This window comes from Megascapheus bottae, chromosome 33 (assembly GCF_031878675.1).
Source record: "Megascapheus bottae isolate mThoBot1 chromosome 33, mThoBot2.hap1, whole genome shotgun sequence".
Taxonomy (NCBI): Eukaryota; Metazoa; Chordata; class Mammalia; order Rodentia; family Geomyidae; genus Megascapheus; species Megascapheus bottae.
Window position 1 is genome coordinate 2,836,408 of NC_143541.1, and position 20,950 is coordinate 2,857,357.

A 20,950-nucleotide genomic window follows, 5' to 3' on the forward strand; every position below is an offset into this window, starting at 1 on the left:
ACGCATGGGAGGGAATGAGGAAAAGGAACCAGCAAACGTGAATTCTAGTATAGCAGATACCAATTTATTGGACACGGTGCAGGGCTCAAAGCATCTGAGACTCCCTAGCCAACAAAGTTTCCTACTTCTCTATTACAAAATACTGGGAACCCTGAATACAGCTACCTCATGTCCTGGCTCCTTTTCTCCCATACCTAGTGTGGAGCAATTTCCTGGTAGAGAACACATTTCACACTCACCCAAGGCTTTGGAGAGAAGGGGAAGCTGACCTGCCCCTCTGAGCCAAAGGCACTTAGGATTCGAAGATAAAGCACAGCATCATCACCCCACGATCATCATGGCCAGATCGCAGAGCCGCAAGTACCATCACTGGCTCACAAGGGATTCGTTGTAACAATCTAAACAACACTGATTTTCTTGAGGGAAAAAGTAAAAGTGCAGATTGAATACAAAGGGCTTGCCCCTTGCCCTTTTCTAAGCATAATATGTAAGAACTCTTACTTTACATGATTAGTATCGCCCAAGGCTCACATGACAAAAAAAAAAGTTAAAAAATAATTTGTCATATATTCTCACAATAAAACTGCAGGGAACATGACAGAACATGTTGTCTCTCCACTCATCCAGTAGATGAGGGAACCAATGGAGGTCTAAGATGGGGGGTGCTGGACTCCAAGGCACAGCTGGGTCAGCAGGCTTCCCGAGCCCAGTGTGAGGCCCTCCTTTGAAAGTAAGACATAGCGATTAAAGAGGCACCCCACAAAAGCACGTGCATTGACACAGGTCAGAGATTTGGTCTCACGAGACAGTTCCTTTGGCCACCAGGCAGAATGTAGCCCACCTCGGGGTAGGCCTTCTTTGTCCATGATTGTACAAAGTTCTGAAGGAAGCTGAGTGCAGGTTAGACACCACGAACTCTTGGCTGTCAGTCCATGGAGGGCAGGTGGTGGTCGGCCGCGCAGCGGAATCCCAGGTTGGATGCGGAGCTATCCGGCGTGTTCTGGCTTCGCGCAGCACAGCGATACCTATAGCAATAGGACTGTGCAAGAGAAAGCATGAGGCAAACGACTGAGTGAGTTAGCCCTGAGTGCTGCACCGGTACCAGCTGTAGAGAAGCTGGGGCTGTGTGAGGCTGGCACTTCCCCACAATTCTTCCTTGTAGACACTTCCTGTGTCTGCTTTCCAAGTGCCAGGACATCCAAGAGTTAATAACCACATCCTGTCCTAAGTCCTCTCCATGGCAAATACCACATACTTACAGTGCAAAGAACTGGAGAGTGATCCAACCTATGCCAGTTAACTTCGCAACCACATGACAAAATAGTGAGGCCAAGGAAATCATACTTGTACGTGATATTTGAAAACACAGGAGATTCTCATAATGAAGTGTTAAAAGTCAGAGGCTGGAGGCCAGTAAGGCCCATATCTAGAATCCCAGCTACTCAGGAGGCAGAGATGGAAAGGGCTGCAGTTCAAGGTCAACCCAGAAAAAATTATCAGCAGGCTCACATCTCAACAAACGCAAGATAAACAACAAAAATATTAAGAACATCAAAACATCAAGTTCTATTCAGTAGATTGTCTAAAATTAAACAGCAAGCATCTAAACATCAAATGTAAGAAAGGCTATTGGAAAACATGGCTTAAAAAGCCTAAATACAATAAATCATAAAGTTATGCATCTTTGAGTTTGGTTTATTTTGATTCTGTATAGTTTTGTGAAAGAGGGGAGAACAAGTATAAAAATCTACATATAAACACAGCCACTGTACACCTAGTACCCATTAGGCACAGTGCTAAGAGCTTCATTCTGTTACTTCATAACCACCCAGAGACAAGAAACAAACCAGCTAAAATGCCACAGTTATTATAGGACACAGGGTCTAACTGTGGTCTTCACTATAGTGATTGCTCCCTTAGCAAGACTCTCTACTCCAAGAGAGACAGATACCACATCTCCCATCTTCTTCCCCGAGTCACACATACACACACACACCCCCATCCACAAACAGGATAGCCTAACACATACATGGCCAAACTGTATATAATCAGTGGGAAGCCATGGTTTACTTGCTATCAGCCCTTCAAAAGCTTCCAGACTCCAGAAATAACCATACGTGGAACTCTTGCTAGGTTCGTTCTCTGATCCAAAATAACAGGATGAACCATAACTGAGTGTGCCATGAGCATAAACTCTTGAATTGGCCCAGTGAAACTTCAGTCACTGCCAGCTAATTAAAGAAGCAACAAAAAGAATTGTGTGGAAGAACTCTGGAACTTACACAAAAGAGACAATTTGGAGGAGGGGAACCAGGCCAGAATGCAAGCTTCTTTGAAATTGCTGGAGTTTTGAGTTGTTGTTTTTTTTTTTTTTTTTTTTGCAGGGCAGAGGGGGGTTCTTTTTGTTCACAAAAGTAAAAAGCTTCTTTAAAATCTTCATAAAACTTATCTCTGAAGTTGATATGAGAATTCTCTTTTCCACCATAAAAAGAAAGACACAATGCTTTGTCTTCTGTAGATAGTAAAATAAAAGCACCGATTTCCTCATTTTCTTTGAAACAATGAAGGCTATGACTAGTCTCGGGTAGATAATAGGAAGATGAAAAGAAAGCAATGTGCTTGGAATAATGAAAACCTTAATGGCATCTGCCCTATGAGTGATCCACAGGCAATGGAAGCTCCTAGAAACCTAGGGTCAACCAAGAGGAAGACAGGCCAGAAGCTTCAGTCCATGTGCGCTCTGCTCAATGGGAAACAATGCTAAGGATAACGCAGGACCCGATGAAAGCAGGCCTTTACAGTGAGTTCCAGAGAACAGCAAGAACCACGTTCAGAGAGAGAGAAATGGAAAACTTTGACATTCTTGTTCTGTGAATGTACCCACAGCTGATGTAAACCATCACACACACCCTGACTACCTACTGTGTGAACCCAGAGAGCAGATCCACGTGTAGGTACAGGCCTGCTCAGCTAGAGACCAAGGCTGACTGAGGGAAAGAAGGACTACACAGCCAACAGCTCAAAGTTCAGCAGGCTAAAGGACTCCAAGGTTACTAGAAACTCAGAGGGAGCCGTCCCTTGTACCTCGCCCATGAAGGACATTTGTGTGGAAGGCAATACTTGACCTTAGGCAAACTTCCCTACACAGTGACCGCAAGGTTCTGAGATCTCAGCACCCTCAGGGCCAGGCAGGAAAGCTGGTGTGAACACATATTCTTAGGCCACACACCCAGAGAGATTTGGACTCCACAGGTCTGGGATGGTCTGAGTATCTGCATTTCAAGCTTCTGGGTACTGCTGCTACTCAGGTCCTGGTACACACTGGCTTACAGGATTTAGGAAGGAAGAAAAAAGGCAGATAAAGTGGGGAGAGCAATGACATCAGTAGCTAGAAATGGAAAAATTCCAGGCAAGTTAAGAAGAGAGGATATCAAGACTACAGCCTGACCACATCACAGCATGGTTTATTTATTCATTAAATAAAACGCCAGATGCTATTTTAGGCTTGAAGACTATAATCAGAGTAAGACAAACAAGGTACCTGTTATCAGGGAGCTGACATTCAATAGTGAGCTGTCAGATAATAAACAGACTAATAAAGTCAAGGCTGTTTCCAACAGCAAACTCCAGAGAGCACTGGGAAGGTACAGTTACAGTTCGAGGGTGGCTTAGGAGGGGATCTAAGAGGAGGGAACATGGGAGCTGAGTTGCCCCAAAAGCTGGAGAACAGGAAATTCAGGCAAAAGCCATGAGTAGTCGAAAGATGGCTAAATGAAGAGAAGGAAATGTGGGCGGGTAAATGGGAGGGAGGGACATCGCGGTCCTTTCTATAGAGGAGTTTGCACCTGGCAGAAATACACATAGTGGAAACAAGAAAATGCTAATTTATTCACCATCAAGGTTTACTAGCGGTTTAAGCTGAGGAAAGGCCTGAATCTGTTCCCTCCTCAGTAACATAAAACACATGCCCTTGATCTTTACATAAAAGATAAGTAAATAAAGCACTAAATGCATGAAAGTCACTGTAACTGTTACATTTATTGAACATCACAGAAAATCGCCTTGCCTGCGTTAGCTGACCACCGGACTAACCTGCTTCCTCATGAACACAAGAGCAGCACTGGCTGGCTTTTACGAAGGCCTTGGGGATCCCGTGGGTGACTGTGGGAGGAGGGCACTACTCTGAATGTTGCAGAAACCGATATACCTTGTGTCTGTGTGCCCTGGGGAAGTTTTATTGCTATATGAATGGGAAAGCTGAGAGCTGTCTCTGGTGATGTGATATATGATGCTGGGTTTTGTTGAGTGGCTGATATCTACAGCAACAAAATAAGTTTGGTGAGTTGTTGGAAGCTGCCCAGAGCACAACGTTCAAAGGCTTCTGCTGCTATGACATAACAAAGTAGAAAAAAGGGCCACAATATATGAGTGTACCGATTTTGAATGTCTTTGAAAGACCGTGAAAAACAATTCCATCTTTGAATTACAAACATGCATAAAAATTTTGGTAGACCACTACCAATCAGGGCTGGGAGCATGACCTAGTGGTAGAGTGCTTGCTTAGCATACACAAATCCCTGGGTTCTATTCCTCCATACCACATACACAGGAAAAGCCAGGAGTGGTGCTGTGGCTCAAGTGGCAGAGTGCTAGCCTTAAGCACAAAGTGCCCAAGGTCATTGCCCAGGTCCTGAGTTCAAGTCCCAGGACTAACAAAATAAATACTACCAAGAATTTTCTACAGAAAGAAACATGAATGATTATTTTTATTATTATTTTCATTTTTATTTAATAAATATGAGTTGCATAGTCGATGAAAGTATTTTGTTTGTATAAGCAAGGCTAATTAATATTACACAACCAAAAAACACCATCATTAGATAACACTAATTGATTCACCAAAATGACCATGAAAAACTAAATCCAAAGGAACAAGTGTCACAACCTGAAGTTTCACAACCTTCATAACAGTGCAGAAGACTGGGGTGTAGCTTAGTGGTGGAGAGCTCACCCAGCATTCACAAGGCCCTGAGTTCAATCCCCAGCACTGACAACAATGAAAACACAGTGTTACATGTTACGAGTCGGGCATCATTATAGTTCAAGTATTCTCAGATTCAACTAGCAAATATTTATTAATAAACTGCTCGTTTTAAATTTTGACAATGGGCAATAGGGCCCAGGACTGAAGAGTAAATGTTCTGATTATGAATGTACTCATTTCACTTTATTTTTTTCTAATTCTACTTTTAGCACCAAAAGTGGTTCTCAAGGATGTCAGTGAGGCCTTTGGGTATGTGAAAAATGGGTCACTCTATTAATTAAGAACAGGAGTCTGCAAAGAACCTGTTTTAGACCTATTTCATTAACATGGCTAATTACTACTGTGTGAGATTCATCGCAGTGTCTGAGCTGGGATCCTGAAGAGGGGACAATCCATTTAGCATAATGGCTTACCAGCCTTGGGGCTCTGAAGTCTAGGGGGACAATAATATGGATTTTTGTGACAGGAATACTGTTGGGGATTAAAGGGAAATTTTTATGATAATTGTAGAGCATGTTGAATAAAACAATTACAGGGAAGCACACAGCAGAAGCCAGATCTCACAATTTCCCCTCTCCTTGCTCTTTGACTCTAGCCCACTTCCTTTCTGATCGTTGTGGTGGGATGAACATTGTCTAAATGCTGTGGATTTGCTGAAGATCCCTCAGACATTCATCTAACGCCATCAACAGCCAAAACTAGTGATTCTTGAGCACTCACTGAACTGTCTCAAGAATTTCTCACAGACTAATTCAACTGAGCCTCCCAGGAGTCCTATGAGGAAGGTAGAACAAGGACCTGGAGTATACATAGATAGGAAAAGGTGAGGCCCAGAGGAATAAACAGTGTACCCTGGGCCATATCACTTAGATACAGGATCCCAGACCATTTTACCCCAGAGTCCATGCCCTGATGCTGTGCTGCCCCACATCTGTTCCCCAGCCATGAGGACGCAAGCATACATGAAGTAACTTGGATTTCTACTCATAGAAACTAAAGATGCTGACATGTATACAAACATTTCAATACATCAGGAAGACTGAGGGCAATGCACGTTGTTTGAAATTTAAAAAATTAATTAAAAAAAATAAAACAGGACTTCACAGTGATGCCTGGAATTCCAGCAACTCCTTCGGAGCATGAGGCAGGAAAATCATTTGTGTCTAGGAATATAAGGCCAGCCTGCACAGCACAGCGAGACTCCCCTATCTCAAAAGGAATAAATCAACAAATAAAAACAGCAATGAAAATATGATTTCATAAAGTTAAATTCATTGACTCTTCTTTTTTTTTTTTTTTTGCCAGTCCTGGGGCTTGAACTCAGGGCCTGGGCACTGTCATTGGACACTTTTTGCTCAAGGCTCGTACTCTGCCACTTGAGCTACAGCGCCACTTCTGGCTTTTTCTGTGTATGTGGTACCGAGGAATTGAACCCAGGGCTTCCTGCATGCTAGGCAAGCACGTGAGGCCACACCCTTGCCACTTCATTGACAACTTGTTATAAATGTAGGTACAGAGCATAAACAGAACTCCTGTGAACTTCAACTTGAGTCACTGGATGAAAGATTCTAAGCTACGAAATGCAGAAGGCACATATGCCCATAAATTCACACATGTACAGTATCTAGGGAATATCTTTAAGTAGCTCCCAAACTTTACCGTGTATTTTTTGGGGGGGTCAGGGTGATCTATAGAGGGGTTAGTTACATTTGTAAGGTAGTGAGTACATTACTTCTTGAGCATCGTTACCCCTCCCCATATTTTTTTCCCAGTTCCCTTTGCTATGTAATTTGAACATTCAGAGAGCTTCCACAGAAATCCTGGTGCTCTGGCTGTACATGCCCAAATCAAATCAGATGAGGGCAGGTGCAGAGTCAGGCATCAACGTTTTTTTTAGTAGATCTCAAATGCTCCCAATGAGAAAACATGTTTGAGGGCTAATGTGTTAGGGAAAGTTCACTAATGCTTCCACTATCAAATTACTAAATTAATCTAAAGCCATTATATGTGGTGTTGGGTCTCTAACTGCCTGGTCTAAACAAACTACCATCCAAAACTCTTGCGGAGAGCAAACAGCAAAACGTCATCTGTGTACAGAGAACAAAGACAGAAGCTGGAGACATCAAAAACACATGATTCATGTGAATAAATGCAGCAGTTGTACTCAGTGAACTATATAACTTATGCCCAGGGATGACAGGGAAAAAGCAGGAGTGCGAGGAAGGGGTGACACTGTCCAAAAAGAAATGTACTAGACAGGCACCAGGGGCTCACACCTATAACCCTGGCTACTCAGGAGGCTGAGATCTGAGGATCACGGTTCAAAGCCAGCCTGGGCAAGAAAGTCTGTGAGACTTTATTTCCAATTAACCACCAGGAAACTAAAAAGTAGAGTTGTGGCTCAAAGTGGTAGAGTGCCAGTCTAGTCTTGAGTGAAAGAGCTCAGGGACAGTGCCCAGGCCCCAAGTTCAAGCCCACAACTGACCCCCCCCCAAAAAAAAGAAGAAAAAGAAATGTACTCATTACCTGACTTAGGAAATTGGACCAACCCTTCTGTATATCACCTATAAAACTGTAGCTATATAGTTTTGTGGTATATGTGCATATATAATATATATATAAAATTAAAAAACACCCAACTCAAAGTAAAAGGTAGGGGACAGTGGTCTTTCCAAATTCATTATAAAGGTTATCATGAGGCACCACATCACTCAGAAGAAACAGAATCAAGAGCTGTCCTCTTGGACACTGAAACCATTGCCCAAAGGGCAGAAATGGGCCCACCAAACCCTAGAACTTTTCACCTTAAAATGCTTCCATTCAGGGGCCCCATAAACAACTCCTCCATCTGTAACTCTCACTTGAATCTCTGCAGAGACCCAGAAATATACACAAACCTCAAACAAACTAAGGAAATGCTACCAGACTTCTACGCAGGCAACTAACTGTATGGTGCCCACCCTGGGTCACAGGACAACAAAGTCCTCTAAAGAAGCATCATCGTCCAACTCATGGGAATTGTTGGCAATGGGTCATTTCACCACTGTTTTCTCTCTTGTGCCTGTTATCAAATATAAGATGACCTCCCTATTTTTTTCTACTTTCGGTGAGGTCAGGTGACACATTTATTTGCAAATCTGACTGGCATATTTAGAACATCAAAGCTGAGATTACTGACATGCCTTACCTTATGGCACATGTATGATCCACCTTTCTTCACACGGTCTTTCCCAGATGGGGGACCCTTCTAGGGATGAAGAGAAAATGATCTGTCAGCCTGAACAACATGGATGCCCCACATGGAAAGCATCTGCTTCCATTCAACCAACCAGCCATCTCATGGTTACTTAAACTCTGCCCATGCATCTCTGACCCTCCCGACGGCCCAAGTCTTTAAATGCCCCTCTCCATTCTCTATGACCCACACCAAGTCCCCACAGTCAGGGATCATCTTCCTGCCTACAAGCAGCAGTCCCACCTCTAAGCCCTCCAGGATTTCTTGCTTAAATGACTAAGACGGCACTTGGCAGGATCTTTAACTTGGTGGTACTCATATGCAAATGTATCCTGTTCAACTGGAGGATGAGTTCTTTAAATTACATATATTTATGATTCCATTGTGCAAAACCTAAACCTTGCTGGCTACATGAATTTTCTTTTACTCTCTTTAAAAAGTTTGGGGTTGGGTTCCCTTAGATAAGCATATAGACAAAAATTCTACCCTTTTAAATGTACAGTTCCAATGACAACTATATGTAGTCACCAGCAATGTCACTATAAGTCAGAAACAGAACAAACTATCTTCTTTTAAAAAAAAGATAACACAGTGCCCACTAGAAACCAGACAGGATTTTGAGATTTTGAAGAAAAAAAATCTACACTCTGACATACAATGCACTCAGTCTTCCAGGTGAGGTTATTATATGTAAAAGTTTATCATTCACCAGGAATTCACTGCAACAAAATGGAAGCAATGATGAGTGTCCCGTACAATGGTCACACTCTGGCACCATATTTCCTGATGAGCTATACACTCTTAGGAGGCCCCCTGCATGCTGTTTCCCTGTAGCCCATGACAGTTCCTTTCTGATTCTGGTCTATCTATCAGATAGAATTATATCCCTATATAACAAGAAGACCCTGGCTTACCCATGGGAGGGTAATAACCTGAGGCCACAATTGATTGATAGTCCTCAGAGACTGCCAGGGAGACACAAGTGTTAAGGACAGGCATCCCTGCTGATATGGTAGTGGTTACTGTAGTGATTAATCGAGATGGTTGCTCAACTGGTTGTTACAAATAACACTTTTATTTTTCAGGAAAAAACATAATCTAGGATTAGCTACAACTATTTTAAATGTCTACCAAAAATAAGAATGCAGTAGGTTGAACAGTGACCCCAAAATATTCACTTAGTTCACTTAGGAAGGTTACCAGATAATTCCATTAATCTTTTTACTTACCAAAGACACTATTAATTTTTTCAAAAAACCAGCAGTTCGTGTCATTAATTTCTTTTCCTATTGTTTTTCTGTTTACAGTTTCACTGCCTTTTGCTCTTTACTCTTTCCTTCCTTCTGTTTCCTATGGTTTTATTATTCTCTCACTGAGTCCTTGAGTTAAAAAACAGGTTGACTTAAGAATTTTCCTCCTCTCTTTGTTTTTCTTTTGCAGAATAGAATAGTACTAAGATGGTTAGGTAACCCCTCTTTTTTTTTTTTTTTTTTTGGTTGGTCGTGGGGCTTTTACTCTGAACCTGGGTGCTGTACCTGAGCTCTTCAACTCAAGGCTACCATTCTACCCCTTGAGCCATAGCACCACTTCTGATTTTCTGGTGGTTAACTGGAGATAAGAGTCTCATGGACTTTTGTGCCTGGGCTGACTTTGAACCATGATTCTCAAATCTCAGCCTCCTGAGTAGCCAGGATTATAGGTGTGAATCACTGGCGCCCAGCAGGTAATTCCTCTAATCCCCACAAAATGGAAATAAAAAAGGACCTGCTTCACTGGATGGATATGGGGGTTAAATGAAATGAAGCATTGAAAACATGTGGCAGCTCATAAATAATAAATGTCAGGCTGCTGTTACAGTAATGTACTCAGAGCCATAAGTAACTCAGGTTTCCTAAACATGCCCATAAACTTACTATCCCTGCAGGCATACAGTTTCAAATTCTAAAACCAAACACCATTTGACCTAGTTTTCTAACACCAAACTCCCAAATGGAGTCCCAGTTGTAAGAAAATACTTGGCAGACACACAAGTTAATATAGCTTAGCACCCCAGGGCATACACGTAGCAACCTCCCACAGCCCCAGACTTGACTGAGCATCCATGATTTTAACAACAGACACAACACAAAAGCATTTGGTGGGCCATACAAGTGGCAGAGGGCACTGTGCCTCCTGGTTAAAGTCTGCAAGTATCATTTGCCTTTGTACTGAGTTCCCTCCTCGTGTCTAGTCCACATTATATCTCAAACTCCCAAGAGGGAAACCAAAGTTACACTTTGACAAGGGCAGCTCTCCTTTATTTAAAAGATTTCTACAAAAACTAAGCAATCCAACCAGGGCTGTAGCTCTAACATGAGTAAGGCACCAGGTCTGATCCCCAATAGAACACAACACACACACACACACACACACACACACACACACACACACACACACACACACACACACACACACACTCAGTCTAAATGCAGAAGAACCTGGAGTTTAATAGGGTAAATGTTGTCCTCCACTCCGTAAACTTGTGAAGTGTGGCAGCTCCTTTGAGAACTAAGTTGGCCTTGTCCGGGTTGGCTAAAAGCTGCATTCCCTGGCACACTTGACTTCAAGGCAAGCCTTCCAATTGGCAGTTTTCACTTGCTCCTTTGGGGCAGGGTTCCAGGAGCCTGAAGCTGAAGAACACAGCCTATCTGAAGGACTCCCTCCAACTAAATCAGCAGCCTTGTTAAATCACCAGCTATGGACAGCCCAGCCAGGCATCAAAAGGGCAGCAAGAAGGTCTCAAACCTGTGACCCTCTTCTCTCGTCCTCTCTCAGCCTGCCCAGTGCTGAGATTATAGGTGTGCACTCCGAGGCCCAGCTCTATCTCCTCATCTTTAAAGAGATGTAAACTACTTTTAAGTTCCTAGAATTTAAAATGATAGTGCCTCTGTTTTCTTGCCTTGCATGTGCTGAGAGCATACTAAACCAAGTCATCTCACTGTTCACCACAATGACTGTGGAAAGCAGCCACGTATTGTTATACCCACTTTCAAGCAAGTAATCCTGAAGCTCAGGGTTTTAATATAACCGCAGTGTCTCAGGTCATACAGCCAATAGATGGAGATCCCAGAGCCAGACTATGACACCATGGCTTGGGCTCATTCTAAGTGCATGGACTGTGTCCTAGGCTTTGCAGTACCTCTACCCAAAGTACATAGACCAAAATAGGAATTAAAATGTCCCCCAAAAATAACTTTTACTGGAGGGCAGAATGCTGGGGCTTGTACTCAGGGACTAAACTTGCTAGGCAGGACTTCTACCACCTGAGACACCCCTCAGCCCCTTGGTCTAGTAATTTTTTTTTCAGGTCTGGGCTTTGAACTCAGGGCCTGGGCACTGTCCCTGAGCTGCCTTGTGCCCTCAGATCTCAGCCTCCTAAGGATTACAGGCGTGAGCCACCGGCACCTGTTTGTTCTAGTTATTTTTTGATGGTTTTGCAATTATAGTCAGGCTGAACTGTACCCTGCTTACATGTCCCACAGAGCTGGGATAGCAGGCACACACCACAACCAGCTTTTTTACTGAGATGTTAGATATCACTAATGTTTCGTCCAGGCTAGCCCCATTTCTGGTATGGGAACTTGAACTCAGGGCCTCACGCTCTTGCTCGGCTTTTTCTCTCACGGCTGTCTCCGAACCTCAATCCTCAGATCTTGGTCTTCTGAGTCACTAGGATTCCATGCCCAGCCAGCCTACTTCTTTCACCTAATGTCAAACATGCTAATGGATTTTAAGAGTCAACAGATTAAAAGCGTTCTATCAAACAAAGCTTTGGTTAATTACGCAGACTGTTATTTATCCTAAAGATGAGGACCAAGAAGGAAATATAATTGAGTTTAGTTATGGCATAGGGAGATGAAAGAAAGGAAGGTCAAGGTTAGAAAAGAGAAAGCAAACTGGAGAGAAGAGCACATTGAACATAGGAACCAAATTAACAACCCCACAGTACTTTCCTTATAAAACCAACATACTCTGCACTGATGATTACCCTGGGAAAGGAATGGAAATAGTTATTTCCTCCACGCTACTGCTCCACCCACGCTAGGCTACAAAGGAAGAGAATTTTCAAAGCTACACTGAACTTGCTTACACAGCATGACGCTCCATTCTCCAAAAAGAAAAAAAAAAAAATGACAACCTTTTCATCTCCTGAGGTTCACAGCAACCGTTCTGCTTCTGGGATAATACATAAAACTTGATTTTAAAAATACTGATTCTAATTGTAGAATAAATAGCATATAATAATGATCGTGGCTAAGATTTACAGAGTACATATTATGCCTGGGTGTTGTTTTATTGTTTTTATTCTAGACTATTATAAGGCATCCATGAAATCTGTTGTTCAAATAAGGAGAGGTTTGCGAGTGAAAAAAAGGACTAGGAGCAACTGTTCCAGGCACAGGCACATACCTAGAATGCGTGACTACCCAGTCATGTACTTCATAAGGACTGACAGCCTAAGGCTCTTCCGCTAGTAGGCTAGGGTTCGGGCCCAGACGGGCTGCTTCCAGACTATCCTCAGCCCTCAAAATGTCCACCTGTGGGCTACTGCATACATTATCACACATTATATGTCATAGCTAGCTACCTGCTATTCAACTGGTTCAAATGGAGGTGCACGAAACCTTTCAGTATGTCAAGAAAATAGCTAAATCCAAGTAAAACATCAGTTAGGAGTTTATAACTGTTTCTGGGGGAAAAAAGACATTAATTAGCTTTTAAGGGTGGGGTGTATGTGTGTGTGTGTGAAAGAGAGAGAGAGAGAGAGAGAGAGAGAGAGAGAGAGAGAGAGAGAGAGAGAGAAGGAAGGAGAGAAAGAGAGAGAGAGAGAGAGAGAGAGAGAGAGAGAGAGAGAGAGAGAGAGAGAGAGAGGAGGGAGGGAGGGAGGGAGGGAGGGAGGGAGGGAGGGAGGGAGGGAGGGAGGGAGGGTGCTCATGCATACACCTTGGGATTCAGGCCCTAGGCACTGTGCCTTAGTTTTTTGGCTCAAGGCTGGCTCAAGGCTCCTCGTTTGGGTTTTTGCTGATTTAGAGGTAGGAGACTCATGGGTTTTCCTGCCCAGGCAGTTTTTGAATGGGAATCTTCAGATCTCTGCCTCCTGAGTAGCTAGGATTATAGGTGTGAGTGTCCATCTTTATTAGTGTTTTGATTTTGGTTGTGGGGCTTGACCTCTGGGTCTGGGCGCTGTCCTTGAGCTCTTCAGCTCAAGGCCAGCACTCTATCACTTGAGCCACAGTGCCACTTCTGGTTTCTCTGACGGTTAATTGGAAATGAGAGTTTCACAGACTTTTGTGCCTGGGCTGGCTTTGTACCGTGATCCTCAGACCTCAGACTCCTGAGTAGCTATGATTACAGGTGTGAGCCACTGGCACCCAGCTTTATTAGCTTTGTGATGGAGCCAATCTGTGTCCCTTGCAAGGTGTGCTTCTGTCAATGTGACTCTCTCTATATATGGCATATGCTATTCCATTAGAAACAATACTCACTTGCAGCAGCAACACCTACCACTTAGAATAAGGTGGTAAGTAGGGAGTTCTACCTTTTATCACAAAATAAACTATAATTGCCATCCAAGCTCATGAGCCACACTGTCAGGTAGGCATGTATGTGTGTGCTTAGAAACATGCGATTTTAAGCAACAAACACCACACTGGTATGTTTCACATACTGTCCCCTTCTTTGTCTTTCCTCAGATAAATACAAGAGTTGTTCTCTGTTCCATTTATTTATTTATTTATTTATTTATTTATTTATTTATTTATTGCCAGTCCTGGGCTTGAGCTCAGGGTCTGAGCAGTGTTCTTGGACTTTCTCAAGGATAGAGCTCTACCACTTGAGCCTCAGAACCACTTCTGGCTTTTTTTTTTTTAAACTATGTATGTGGTACCAAGGAATCGTGCATGCTAGGCAAGCACTCTACCACTAGTCCAAATTCCCAGCCTCTCTGTTCCATTTATTATCTTTCTTTTTTAGCAGACAGGCTGAAAGATCACATGCCCTGCCTCAATTTACCCCTCCACCCTCTTCTCACCTCCTACCCTAGAAGAGACATAAGAGGAAAAACCATTTGGTCTTTGTCCCAGTTTCCTGACACAGAACTCCTAAAGCTCTTGGGCCCTCTAGAATGATTAGTGTCTTCTTTGTGTACGCTAAAGAGATAACTAAGGCAAATGGGGAGTGAGTAGAAACTCCTCAAAACCTTCAGGATGGAACTGGCTGACATAAAGGCCAAGCTAGGATTAGGTTAGAACTTTCTGTCCTACCCCTGAGTGGACCACGGTCAGCGACAGCCAATGATAGAATCTAATCACTCTATAAACACTTGTAACACCAAAGAGCTTCCCAGAACGTAAACACAAGGCCAGGCTGAAGTCGGTGCATCTGGAACAAATGTGGAAACTAGGCTCCCCATTCATCTGCTCTATTTTGTTCTTCCTCAGTTACATCCTCTCTAACAACCTGGTAATACTGTGATTTTTGCCAGGCGCCAGTGGCTCACACCCATAATCCTAGCTACTCAGGAGACTGAGATCTAAGGATCATGGTTTGAAGCCAGCCTAGGCAGGAAAGTCAATGAGACTCTTACCTCCAATTAACTACCAACAAGACCTGGGAATGGAGCTGTGGCTCAAGTGGTAAGTACTAGCCCTGAGTATAGCTCAGGGACAGCACCCAGACCCTGAGATCAAACCCCAGGACTAGCACTGATCAAACAAACTGATCAAACTGAGTTTTAAGAATTATCTTAGCACATTATCAACCCTGAACAGGGACTGATAAAACCCCTTGAATGTACAGTCTGCCAGGCAAAAGTATGGACAGCCACGGGAACCTCATTTGCAGCTAGTATCCAAATTTGAGGCACTTTTACAGGACTGAGACTTTCATTCGTGAAGTCTGCTAATTTCAAGAGTTAGCGTCTAAAGTGAATTGCTGGATCCCCAGAAGAACTGGAGGTTTGAAGAAGTGATAAGGAAGTGATAGGGTCAGAAGTGGTATCAGGGAGAAAAATGCAATATACTCGCACTCAGCAGCTCCTGACAAGTTAATATTTTTTTCTTGCTTGCTGGAAGGCAGGCGCCCTCAGGCATGGACTTTGTTTGGCTCACTGCTTTTATCATTGCGTTTTCAACAGTGTCTGAGACTGAAGATGCCAAGAGCTACCTGCTGAATCACTGGTGACCACCTTCACTTTAAAGTCTAGTAATGACTCTGGGCCAAGGTTAGAGAGCAGGTAAATAAGGGGAAGGAATTCGGGAAAGCACAAGATGGAAGAGGTCCCTTTATAATTCATTACTAGAAAAGCACAACGTAGAAAGACTTGATTGGTCTCAAGACGACAATTGTAAATAGAAGCTAATTGCAAAAGTCTCCAGGCCCCATACGAAAAGCCTGAGTGTCTTAAACCTTTTGGAACCTTCTGCTCTGCGCCTCCCAGGATTCCAGCACCCAGCTTGTCCCTCACTCTTGATATCCTCATTTGTGAAAACCAAGGGCTGCAGTAGAAAATGTTTGGAGAGGGAACTGCCTTTCCCATCACTCGACTGGGATATGCAGTGAGTGGACATAGCCCAGATGCCTGTGTATTGGTGCTTTTCTATCCACACTTGTTTTGCTGCCTCCAAGGGAACTTTCTCTGGATTCTTGCAGAGACGTGAAAGAAGCAATTACAATCTTGCTTAAAATGACTCATTTAAGGGCCTCAGCGTTTTCAGGGACTCTCCCCAGTTTCTAGGTAGAAGAGAGGAGAAAGTTTACCAAGACCCCAGGTAAATAGTTAAATGCCCTGACCTATAACAATAGCACATACCAAACACATTATTACCTTTAATAACAGGAATGGAATATGACAACTGTGGGAAAAAAAATGGTAACTTTCAACACAAGGGTATGAGGTATGTAGGTGCTGAAAACCAGTCAAACAGAAAATTAACCACCAAGAGAAAGCATCCCACATGAATTTCCACAATAAAGCAACATCTTCTCCACATATTGTAAGTACAAATCACCAGAAGGAATTTGTGTTTAATTTCAGAAAGCTTAAGATGCTAATATACAGCACAAAGAACATTTATGATCGCCCTGCTAGATGGGTGATATATTCTAAAGATCAGAAATCACTCTGAACAACACATAGCATACAGAGGCATCACTGAAAGGCAACCTCTATGTGAACTAAAACCAAACCAGCCCTATCACACAGTGCAGACTGACTGCATTTGCTAAGAGCTCTGCTCCAGACTTAATCACCTCTGTTTCTCAGACTAAGTGTGAAAGTGTTTGGTCCTGGGAGCAAGGATAGATAGGGCTTTAAGTATCACTTGAAGTGAGAAAAATAAACAAGGTTTAGTTTTCCTAAGGATTTATCACTTCTCATACAATCTGTGTTCTTCAGTGACAATTCATTAGCAAGTGATGAGAGAGAATACGAGCCCACACCAAATGGTAGTTTTAGTTAAACACTATTTCCAAAGATGATTCGCATGATTTTATCAAGACATTCTGCGGGTGGGTAAGAGCTAAGAGCCTAATTCTGCATGTTCTGGTGCACAATGAGATTGAACATTTATTTCCTCTACTGCGTATCAAATGGAGACTGTCCACAGAAAGAAATGTTATTTATAACTGCATGCTACCAGATGGCACAACTCTTCTCCACATCCCTAAAAACGTTTCCCAAGAATTAGATCTCAGAGAAAGGTGAAATCCAATTTTCGTAGCTTACTAACTTATTTCATTTATATTTTCATTACATCAAACAGAGTAGTTGTAATTATCAAGTGTTTGCTACATGCCAGGTTCTGTACTAACCATTTTCTTCACAGTACTTCAGTGAAATCTCGAACCGATCCCACAGAGGTACTACTAAGTTCTTACTGTTAGCTGAAGCAAGTGTAAGGAACTTGTCTCAGGTTACCCAGCAGTTAAATAGATTTATGTGTGTTTGCTTGTCTTCCTTTTTTTTGGGGGGAGAGGGGGTGCCAGTCCTGGGGCTTGAACTCTGGGCATTGGCGCTGTTTTTGAGTTTTTATGCTCAAGACTAGCACTTTACCACTTGAGCCACAGCTCCACTTCCAACTTTTTTTTTTTTGTAGTTTTAGTTGAGATAAAAGTCTCAGACTTTCCTGGCAGGTTGACTTTGAACCACAATCCTCAGATTTCAGCCTCCTAAGTAGAGTTACAGGAGTGAGTTATGGGCATGCAACTAGCTTGCTTTTTTAATAGCTGCAACTCCTTTGAGGGCAAGGGATCATGTCTGGAGATTCTCAGGATCTATGTAGGGGTAGAGATTAATTGATAGAGAGGTTGCTTAGCAAGAGTGAAGCCCTGGGTGCCATCCCCAGTTGCCCATCGGTTTTTATGGCGTTCGAGGACCTCCTGAAGAACTAATGTCCACAGATTCACAAATATCTTATATAAAATGAAGGCGTATGCACATATAACCTGTGTACATCGTCACCTAAGTCACCTACATTACTACAAATACCTAATATAAGGTAAATGCTATATGAATATGTCAGTCTATATTGTTTAGGGAACCATTCAGGGGGAAATATTCAGCACAGACATAATTATTTCCCCAATATTTTTAATTGTCAATTGACAGAAGTTCAGAGGCAGAATTCCTGGTTATAAAGTGCCAACACCATATATATATTTACATAAAGATGACATGTTGACAAGCTCATATCAATACTAAAAATTGGCCCAAACCCAGGAGCAAGTGGCTCACGCCTGTGATGCAGGAGCATTATGGGTTCTTATTCTCCACAAACATAGCAATCATACCAGGAACCATGAACACCTTCATACTTTAACACAGAGGAAATACAGGCCGCTCAGAGCAGAGGGACCAGGAAGCAGTCAGTGGTAGAGCGAACTGTTTAGGATGATGATTCCCCACCTTTTCCTCCTCCCTTTGGCCAATTTGTCAGATTAGGACTGGTTTATCAGAAGGCAAGATCCTCCCCTCCCAGGGCAGTGGCCACACAACGGTGGCTTTAAAGAGGGCTAGCCTACATTATGGAAAGACCCAAGATCCTCCCCTGGATAGTGGACACTGGTTAGGGGTAGGGGGGAAGGGAGAAGGAGGGAAGGACTGCTGGCCTGAATAGGTTGGCTGATGTTTTCCTTCACCTCTAATTCTGGATAACTCAGGAAGCAGGGGCCTGGAAGTTGGGAGATTCAAAGCTAGGATGGTCAAAGAAGTCCATACAACTCCAGCTCCAATTAACCAGAAAAATGTCACACTGGAAGCATGGCTCAAGTGGCTGAGTATGTAAGCAAAAAAAGAGTGTCTACACATATGTACACACAGCTCAAGTTTGGTAGTGGGGGGAGGATAACCTGATTAAGCAATGAAAAGATAATTAAATTGTTCCATTTTTCTCTTTTGGCTTTATTTCCAGATCATCAGGAGAGAACAAATGAGCTGTGGCACAGGAAGTCACAGCAGGGAAGCTATAGGAATGGAAAGTAACACTGCATTATAACTGATTGACAAGTGAGGGGCCAGATAGAAAAGCAACCTGCCAAACTAAAACCTCAGCATCAAGTTAGGAACCAGATACAAAAACAATGGAAATAAAAAGACCTAGAAGCTGAGAAGGATAAGAAACTGGTTTCAAGCCTGAATATCTTGACCTCCCTGGCATAATCCATTCCACATACCTCCTCCCTCCCCACCTCTGGAAGGAGGCACTGCATGACACAGCAATTCACTTTCTCCTAAATTGTTTTCATATTCGTAACACTTCTTGAAATTCCTTATCTGACATATGCAGCTTGTGATCAAAGATTACAAATGGAAATAAGCAGACCTTCATATTTTGTATTTGAGATAACATCTAGAGTCCAGTAAACATTGACAAGTCTGGGAATCAGATGGGCTAGGATTAAATCCTGACTGCAACTAAAGCTCAAAATCTAGGACAAAGTCATGACCTCTCTTCCTTCACTCCATGAATTATCATAAGAAATGAGTCCGACACCAAAGGTCTTCTTGCACATTGTCAGAATACTTTGGGGATGTAAGAGAGCAGGCACGTGCAAGTAGGTACAACTACCATGAGTATCTCAGGGAAGGCCCAGAAGAGTAGAAGCCAGGACATCAAGTGTGGTGGTAGGGAAGGCGGCCCACAGTGCAGCTGTCCGCCCATATCTCAAACTATACCAAGACAGTAGAAACCAGAATCCCCTGGCTAGAATCCCAGGGCCTTCTCCTCTGCCCAGAAACTTTTCATTCCTGGCCTGTCAGCTGAGGTTCCAACCAAAGGAGCCACGGGCAGAGGCTGTGTAAAACTTGGCCAACTCCCCTCCCCCCTGCCCCAGGGCTGTTTAGAAGAGGGCAGGGAAGGCATATACTACCCTGGAAAGGTGCCTCCTTCAACACCAGTAAAGCAAAGAACCCATTACCATGGAAATGATAAGTAACCAAGAAGGAATTTTGAAAGACAAATTCTGTGGGCCCCCACCAGGAATGGTGTCTGCCACCGACACAGAGCAAGTGCATAAGCAAGCAAAAGGTTCATTAAATGGCAAGAGGCAGGCTGAAGATGAAAAGATTTCCCAAAAGGAAGTGTTATGCCTGAGAGGTGCTTGGAAATAATCATTAACTCTCATTTTCTGAATGCTGACTGTGTGTAAACCCAGCACTAAATGCTTTAATCTCTTTTTAACCCGCAGAATCACCCAATGTTGCAATTTCACTGCTCCTCTCACTTGATGGAGGAAAGAGAATCAAGAGATAGTCCACCATGCCAGATAGTGGGGCTGGGATGGGAATGGAGGTCTGAAGCATCTGAACATCACCTTCTTGGTCATCATCCATGGCTTCTGCCCACTTTGCATCCAGCAGCAGCAGCCCTCACCCAGAGTTCCTGGACTCTAGGAAAATCCTGCTACATCCTCTGACAGATGACACACTCAGCTCAACAAAGGTGAAAGGCCTCACCACACGCCTGTGGCATTTTAAAGCTCCATCATCGATGGAGATACAGGTCACTGACCTCTGTCTTATCACTTACCCATGGCTCTGCTGCTCTGTGCAAGTGGAAAAATATTACTAAGAATGACAAACAACCCCATTAGCCAACTCTCTGCTCTTTTCATTTAACATTCTTGTTACAATCCCTACCGCACAGCATATGGCTCGCCTTCCCAAGGGAGTGATACACAGTGAGAAAATAACTAATAAAAGCCCTTTTATGAAGAATACTGAAATAAGGAGACAATTTCCAATTTGATCTCTAGAACCTCTCGTCATATATATATATATACAAATATCCCAATACCCTAAAACATCTAAAATCTGGTCCCAAGTAATTTCATTTCTAAAAAGGAACTCCTGCATCCACTAAGCCTTCAAACGAACAGGAACAAGTTACAATTTAATACACTGATCCCCTTGCTTGGGAGGATTCAAGAATTTTCAAACACAGCTCTCAAGGTAAACTTTTTTTATTTGTTAGCAGAACTGAAGTTTAAATCCAGTCCCTTGCCCTTGCTAGATAGGTATCCTACCTTCCCCTTGAATCACAAACTCAAACCTTCAACACAATTTTATTGTCAAATAGAGGCAAGTACTTCTAGTAATTAGAATTAGCACTCACTCTTTCCAAGTAAGAAGCATG

The 20,950-nt window shown here is 43.0% G+C and overlaps 1 protein-coding gene across 2 annotated transcripts in view; it reads right to left on the reverse strand.

Moving 5' to 3' along the window:
• Positions 1-378: 378 nt before the first annotated feature.
• Positions 379-20,950, reverse strand: part of Sumf1 (sulfatase modifying factor 1) — a 51,653-nt gene continuing 31,081 nt past the window's right edge. The window contains exons 8-9 of one of the 2 annotated variants that reach the window (XM_090323851.1): positions 8,232-8,291; positions 379-1,039 (exon numbers count right to left, since the gene is read on the reverse strand). In XM_090323851.1, coding sequence (XP_090179977.1) covers positions 926-1,039; positions 8,232-8,291 — 174 coding nt within the window. In that variant the 3' untranslated portion in view covers positions 379-925. Of the gene's footprint in view, positions 1,040-6,996; positions 7,132-8,231; positions 8,292-20,950 lie in introns of those variants that run through there. The other variant, XM_090323852.1, reaches the window with a different exon arrangement.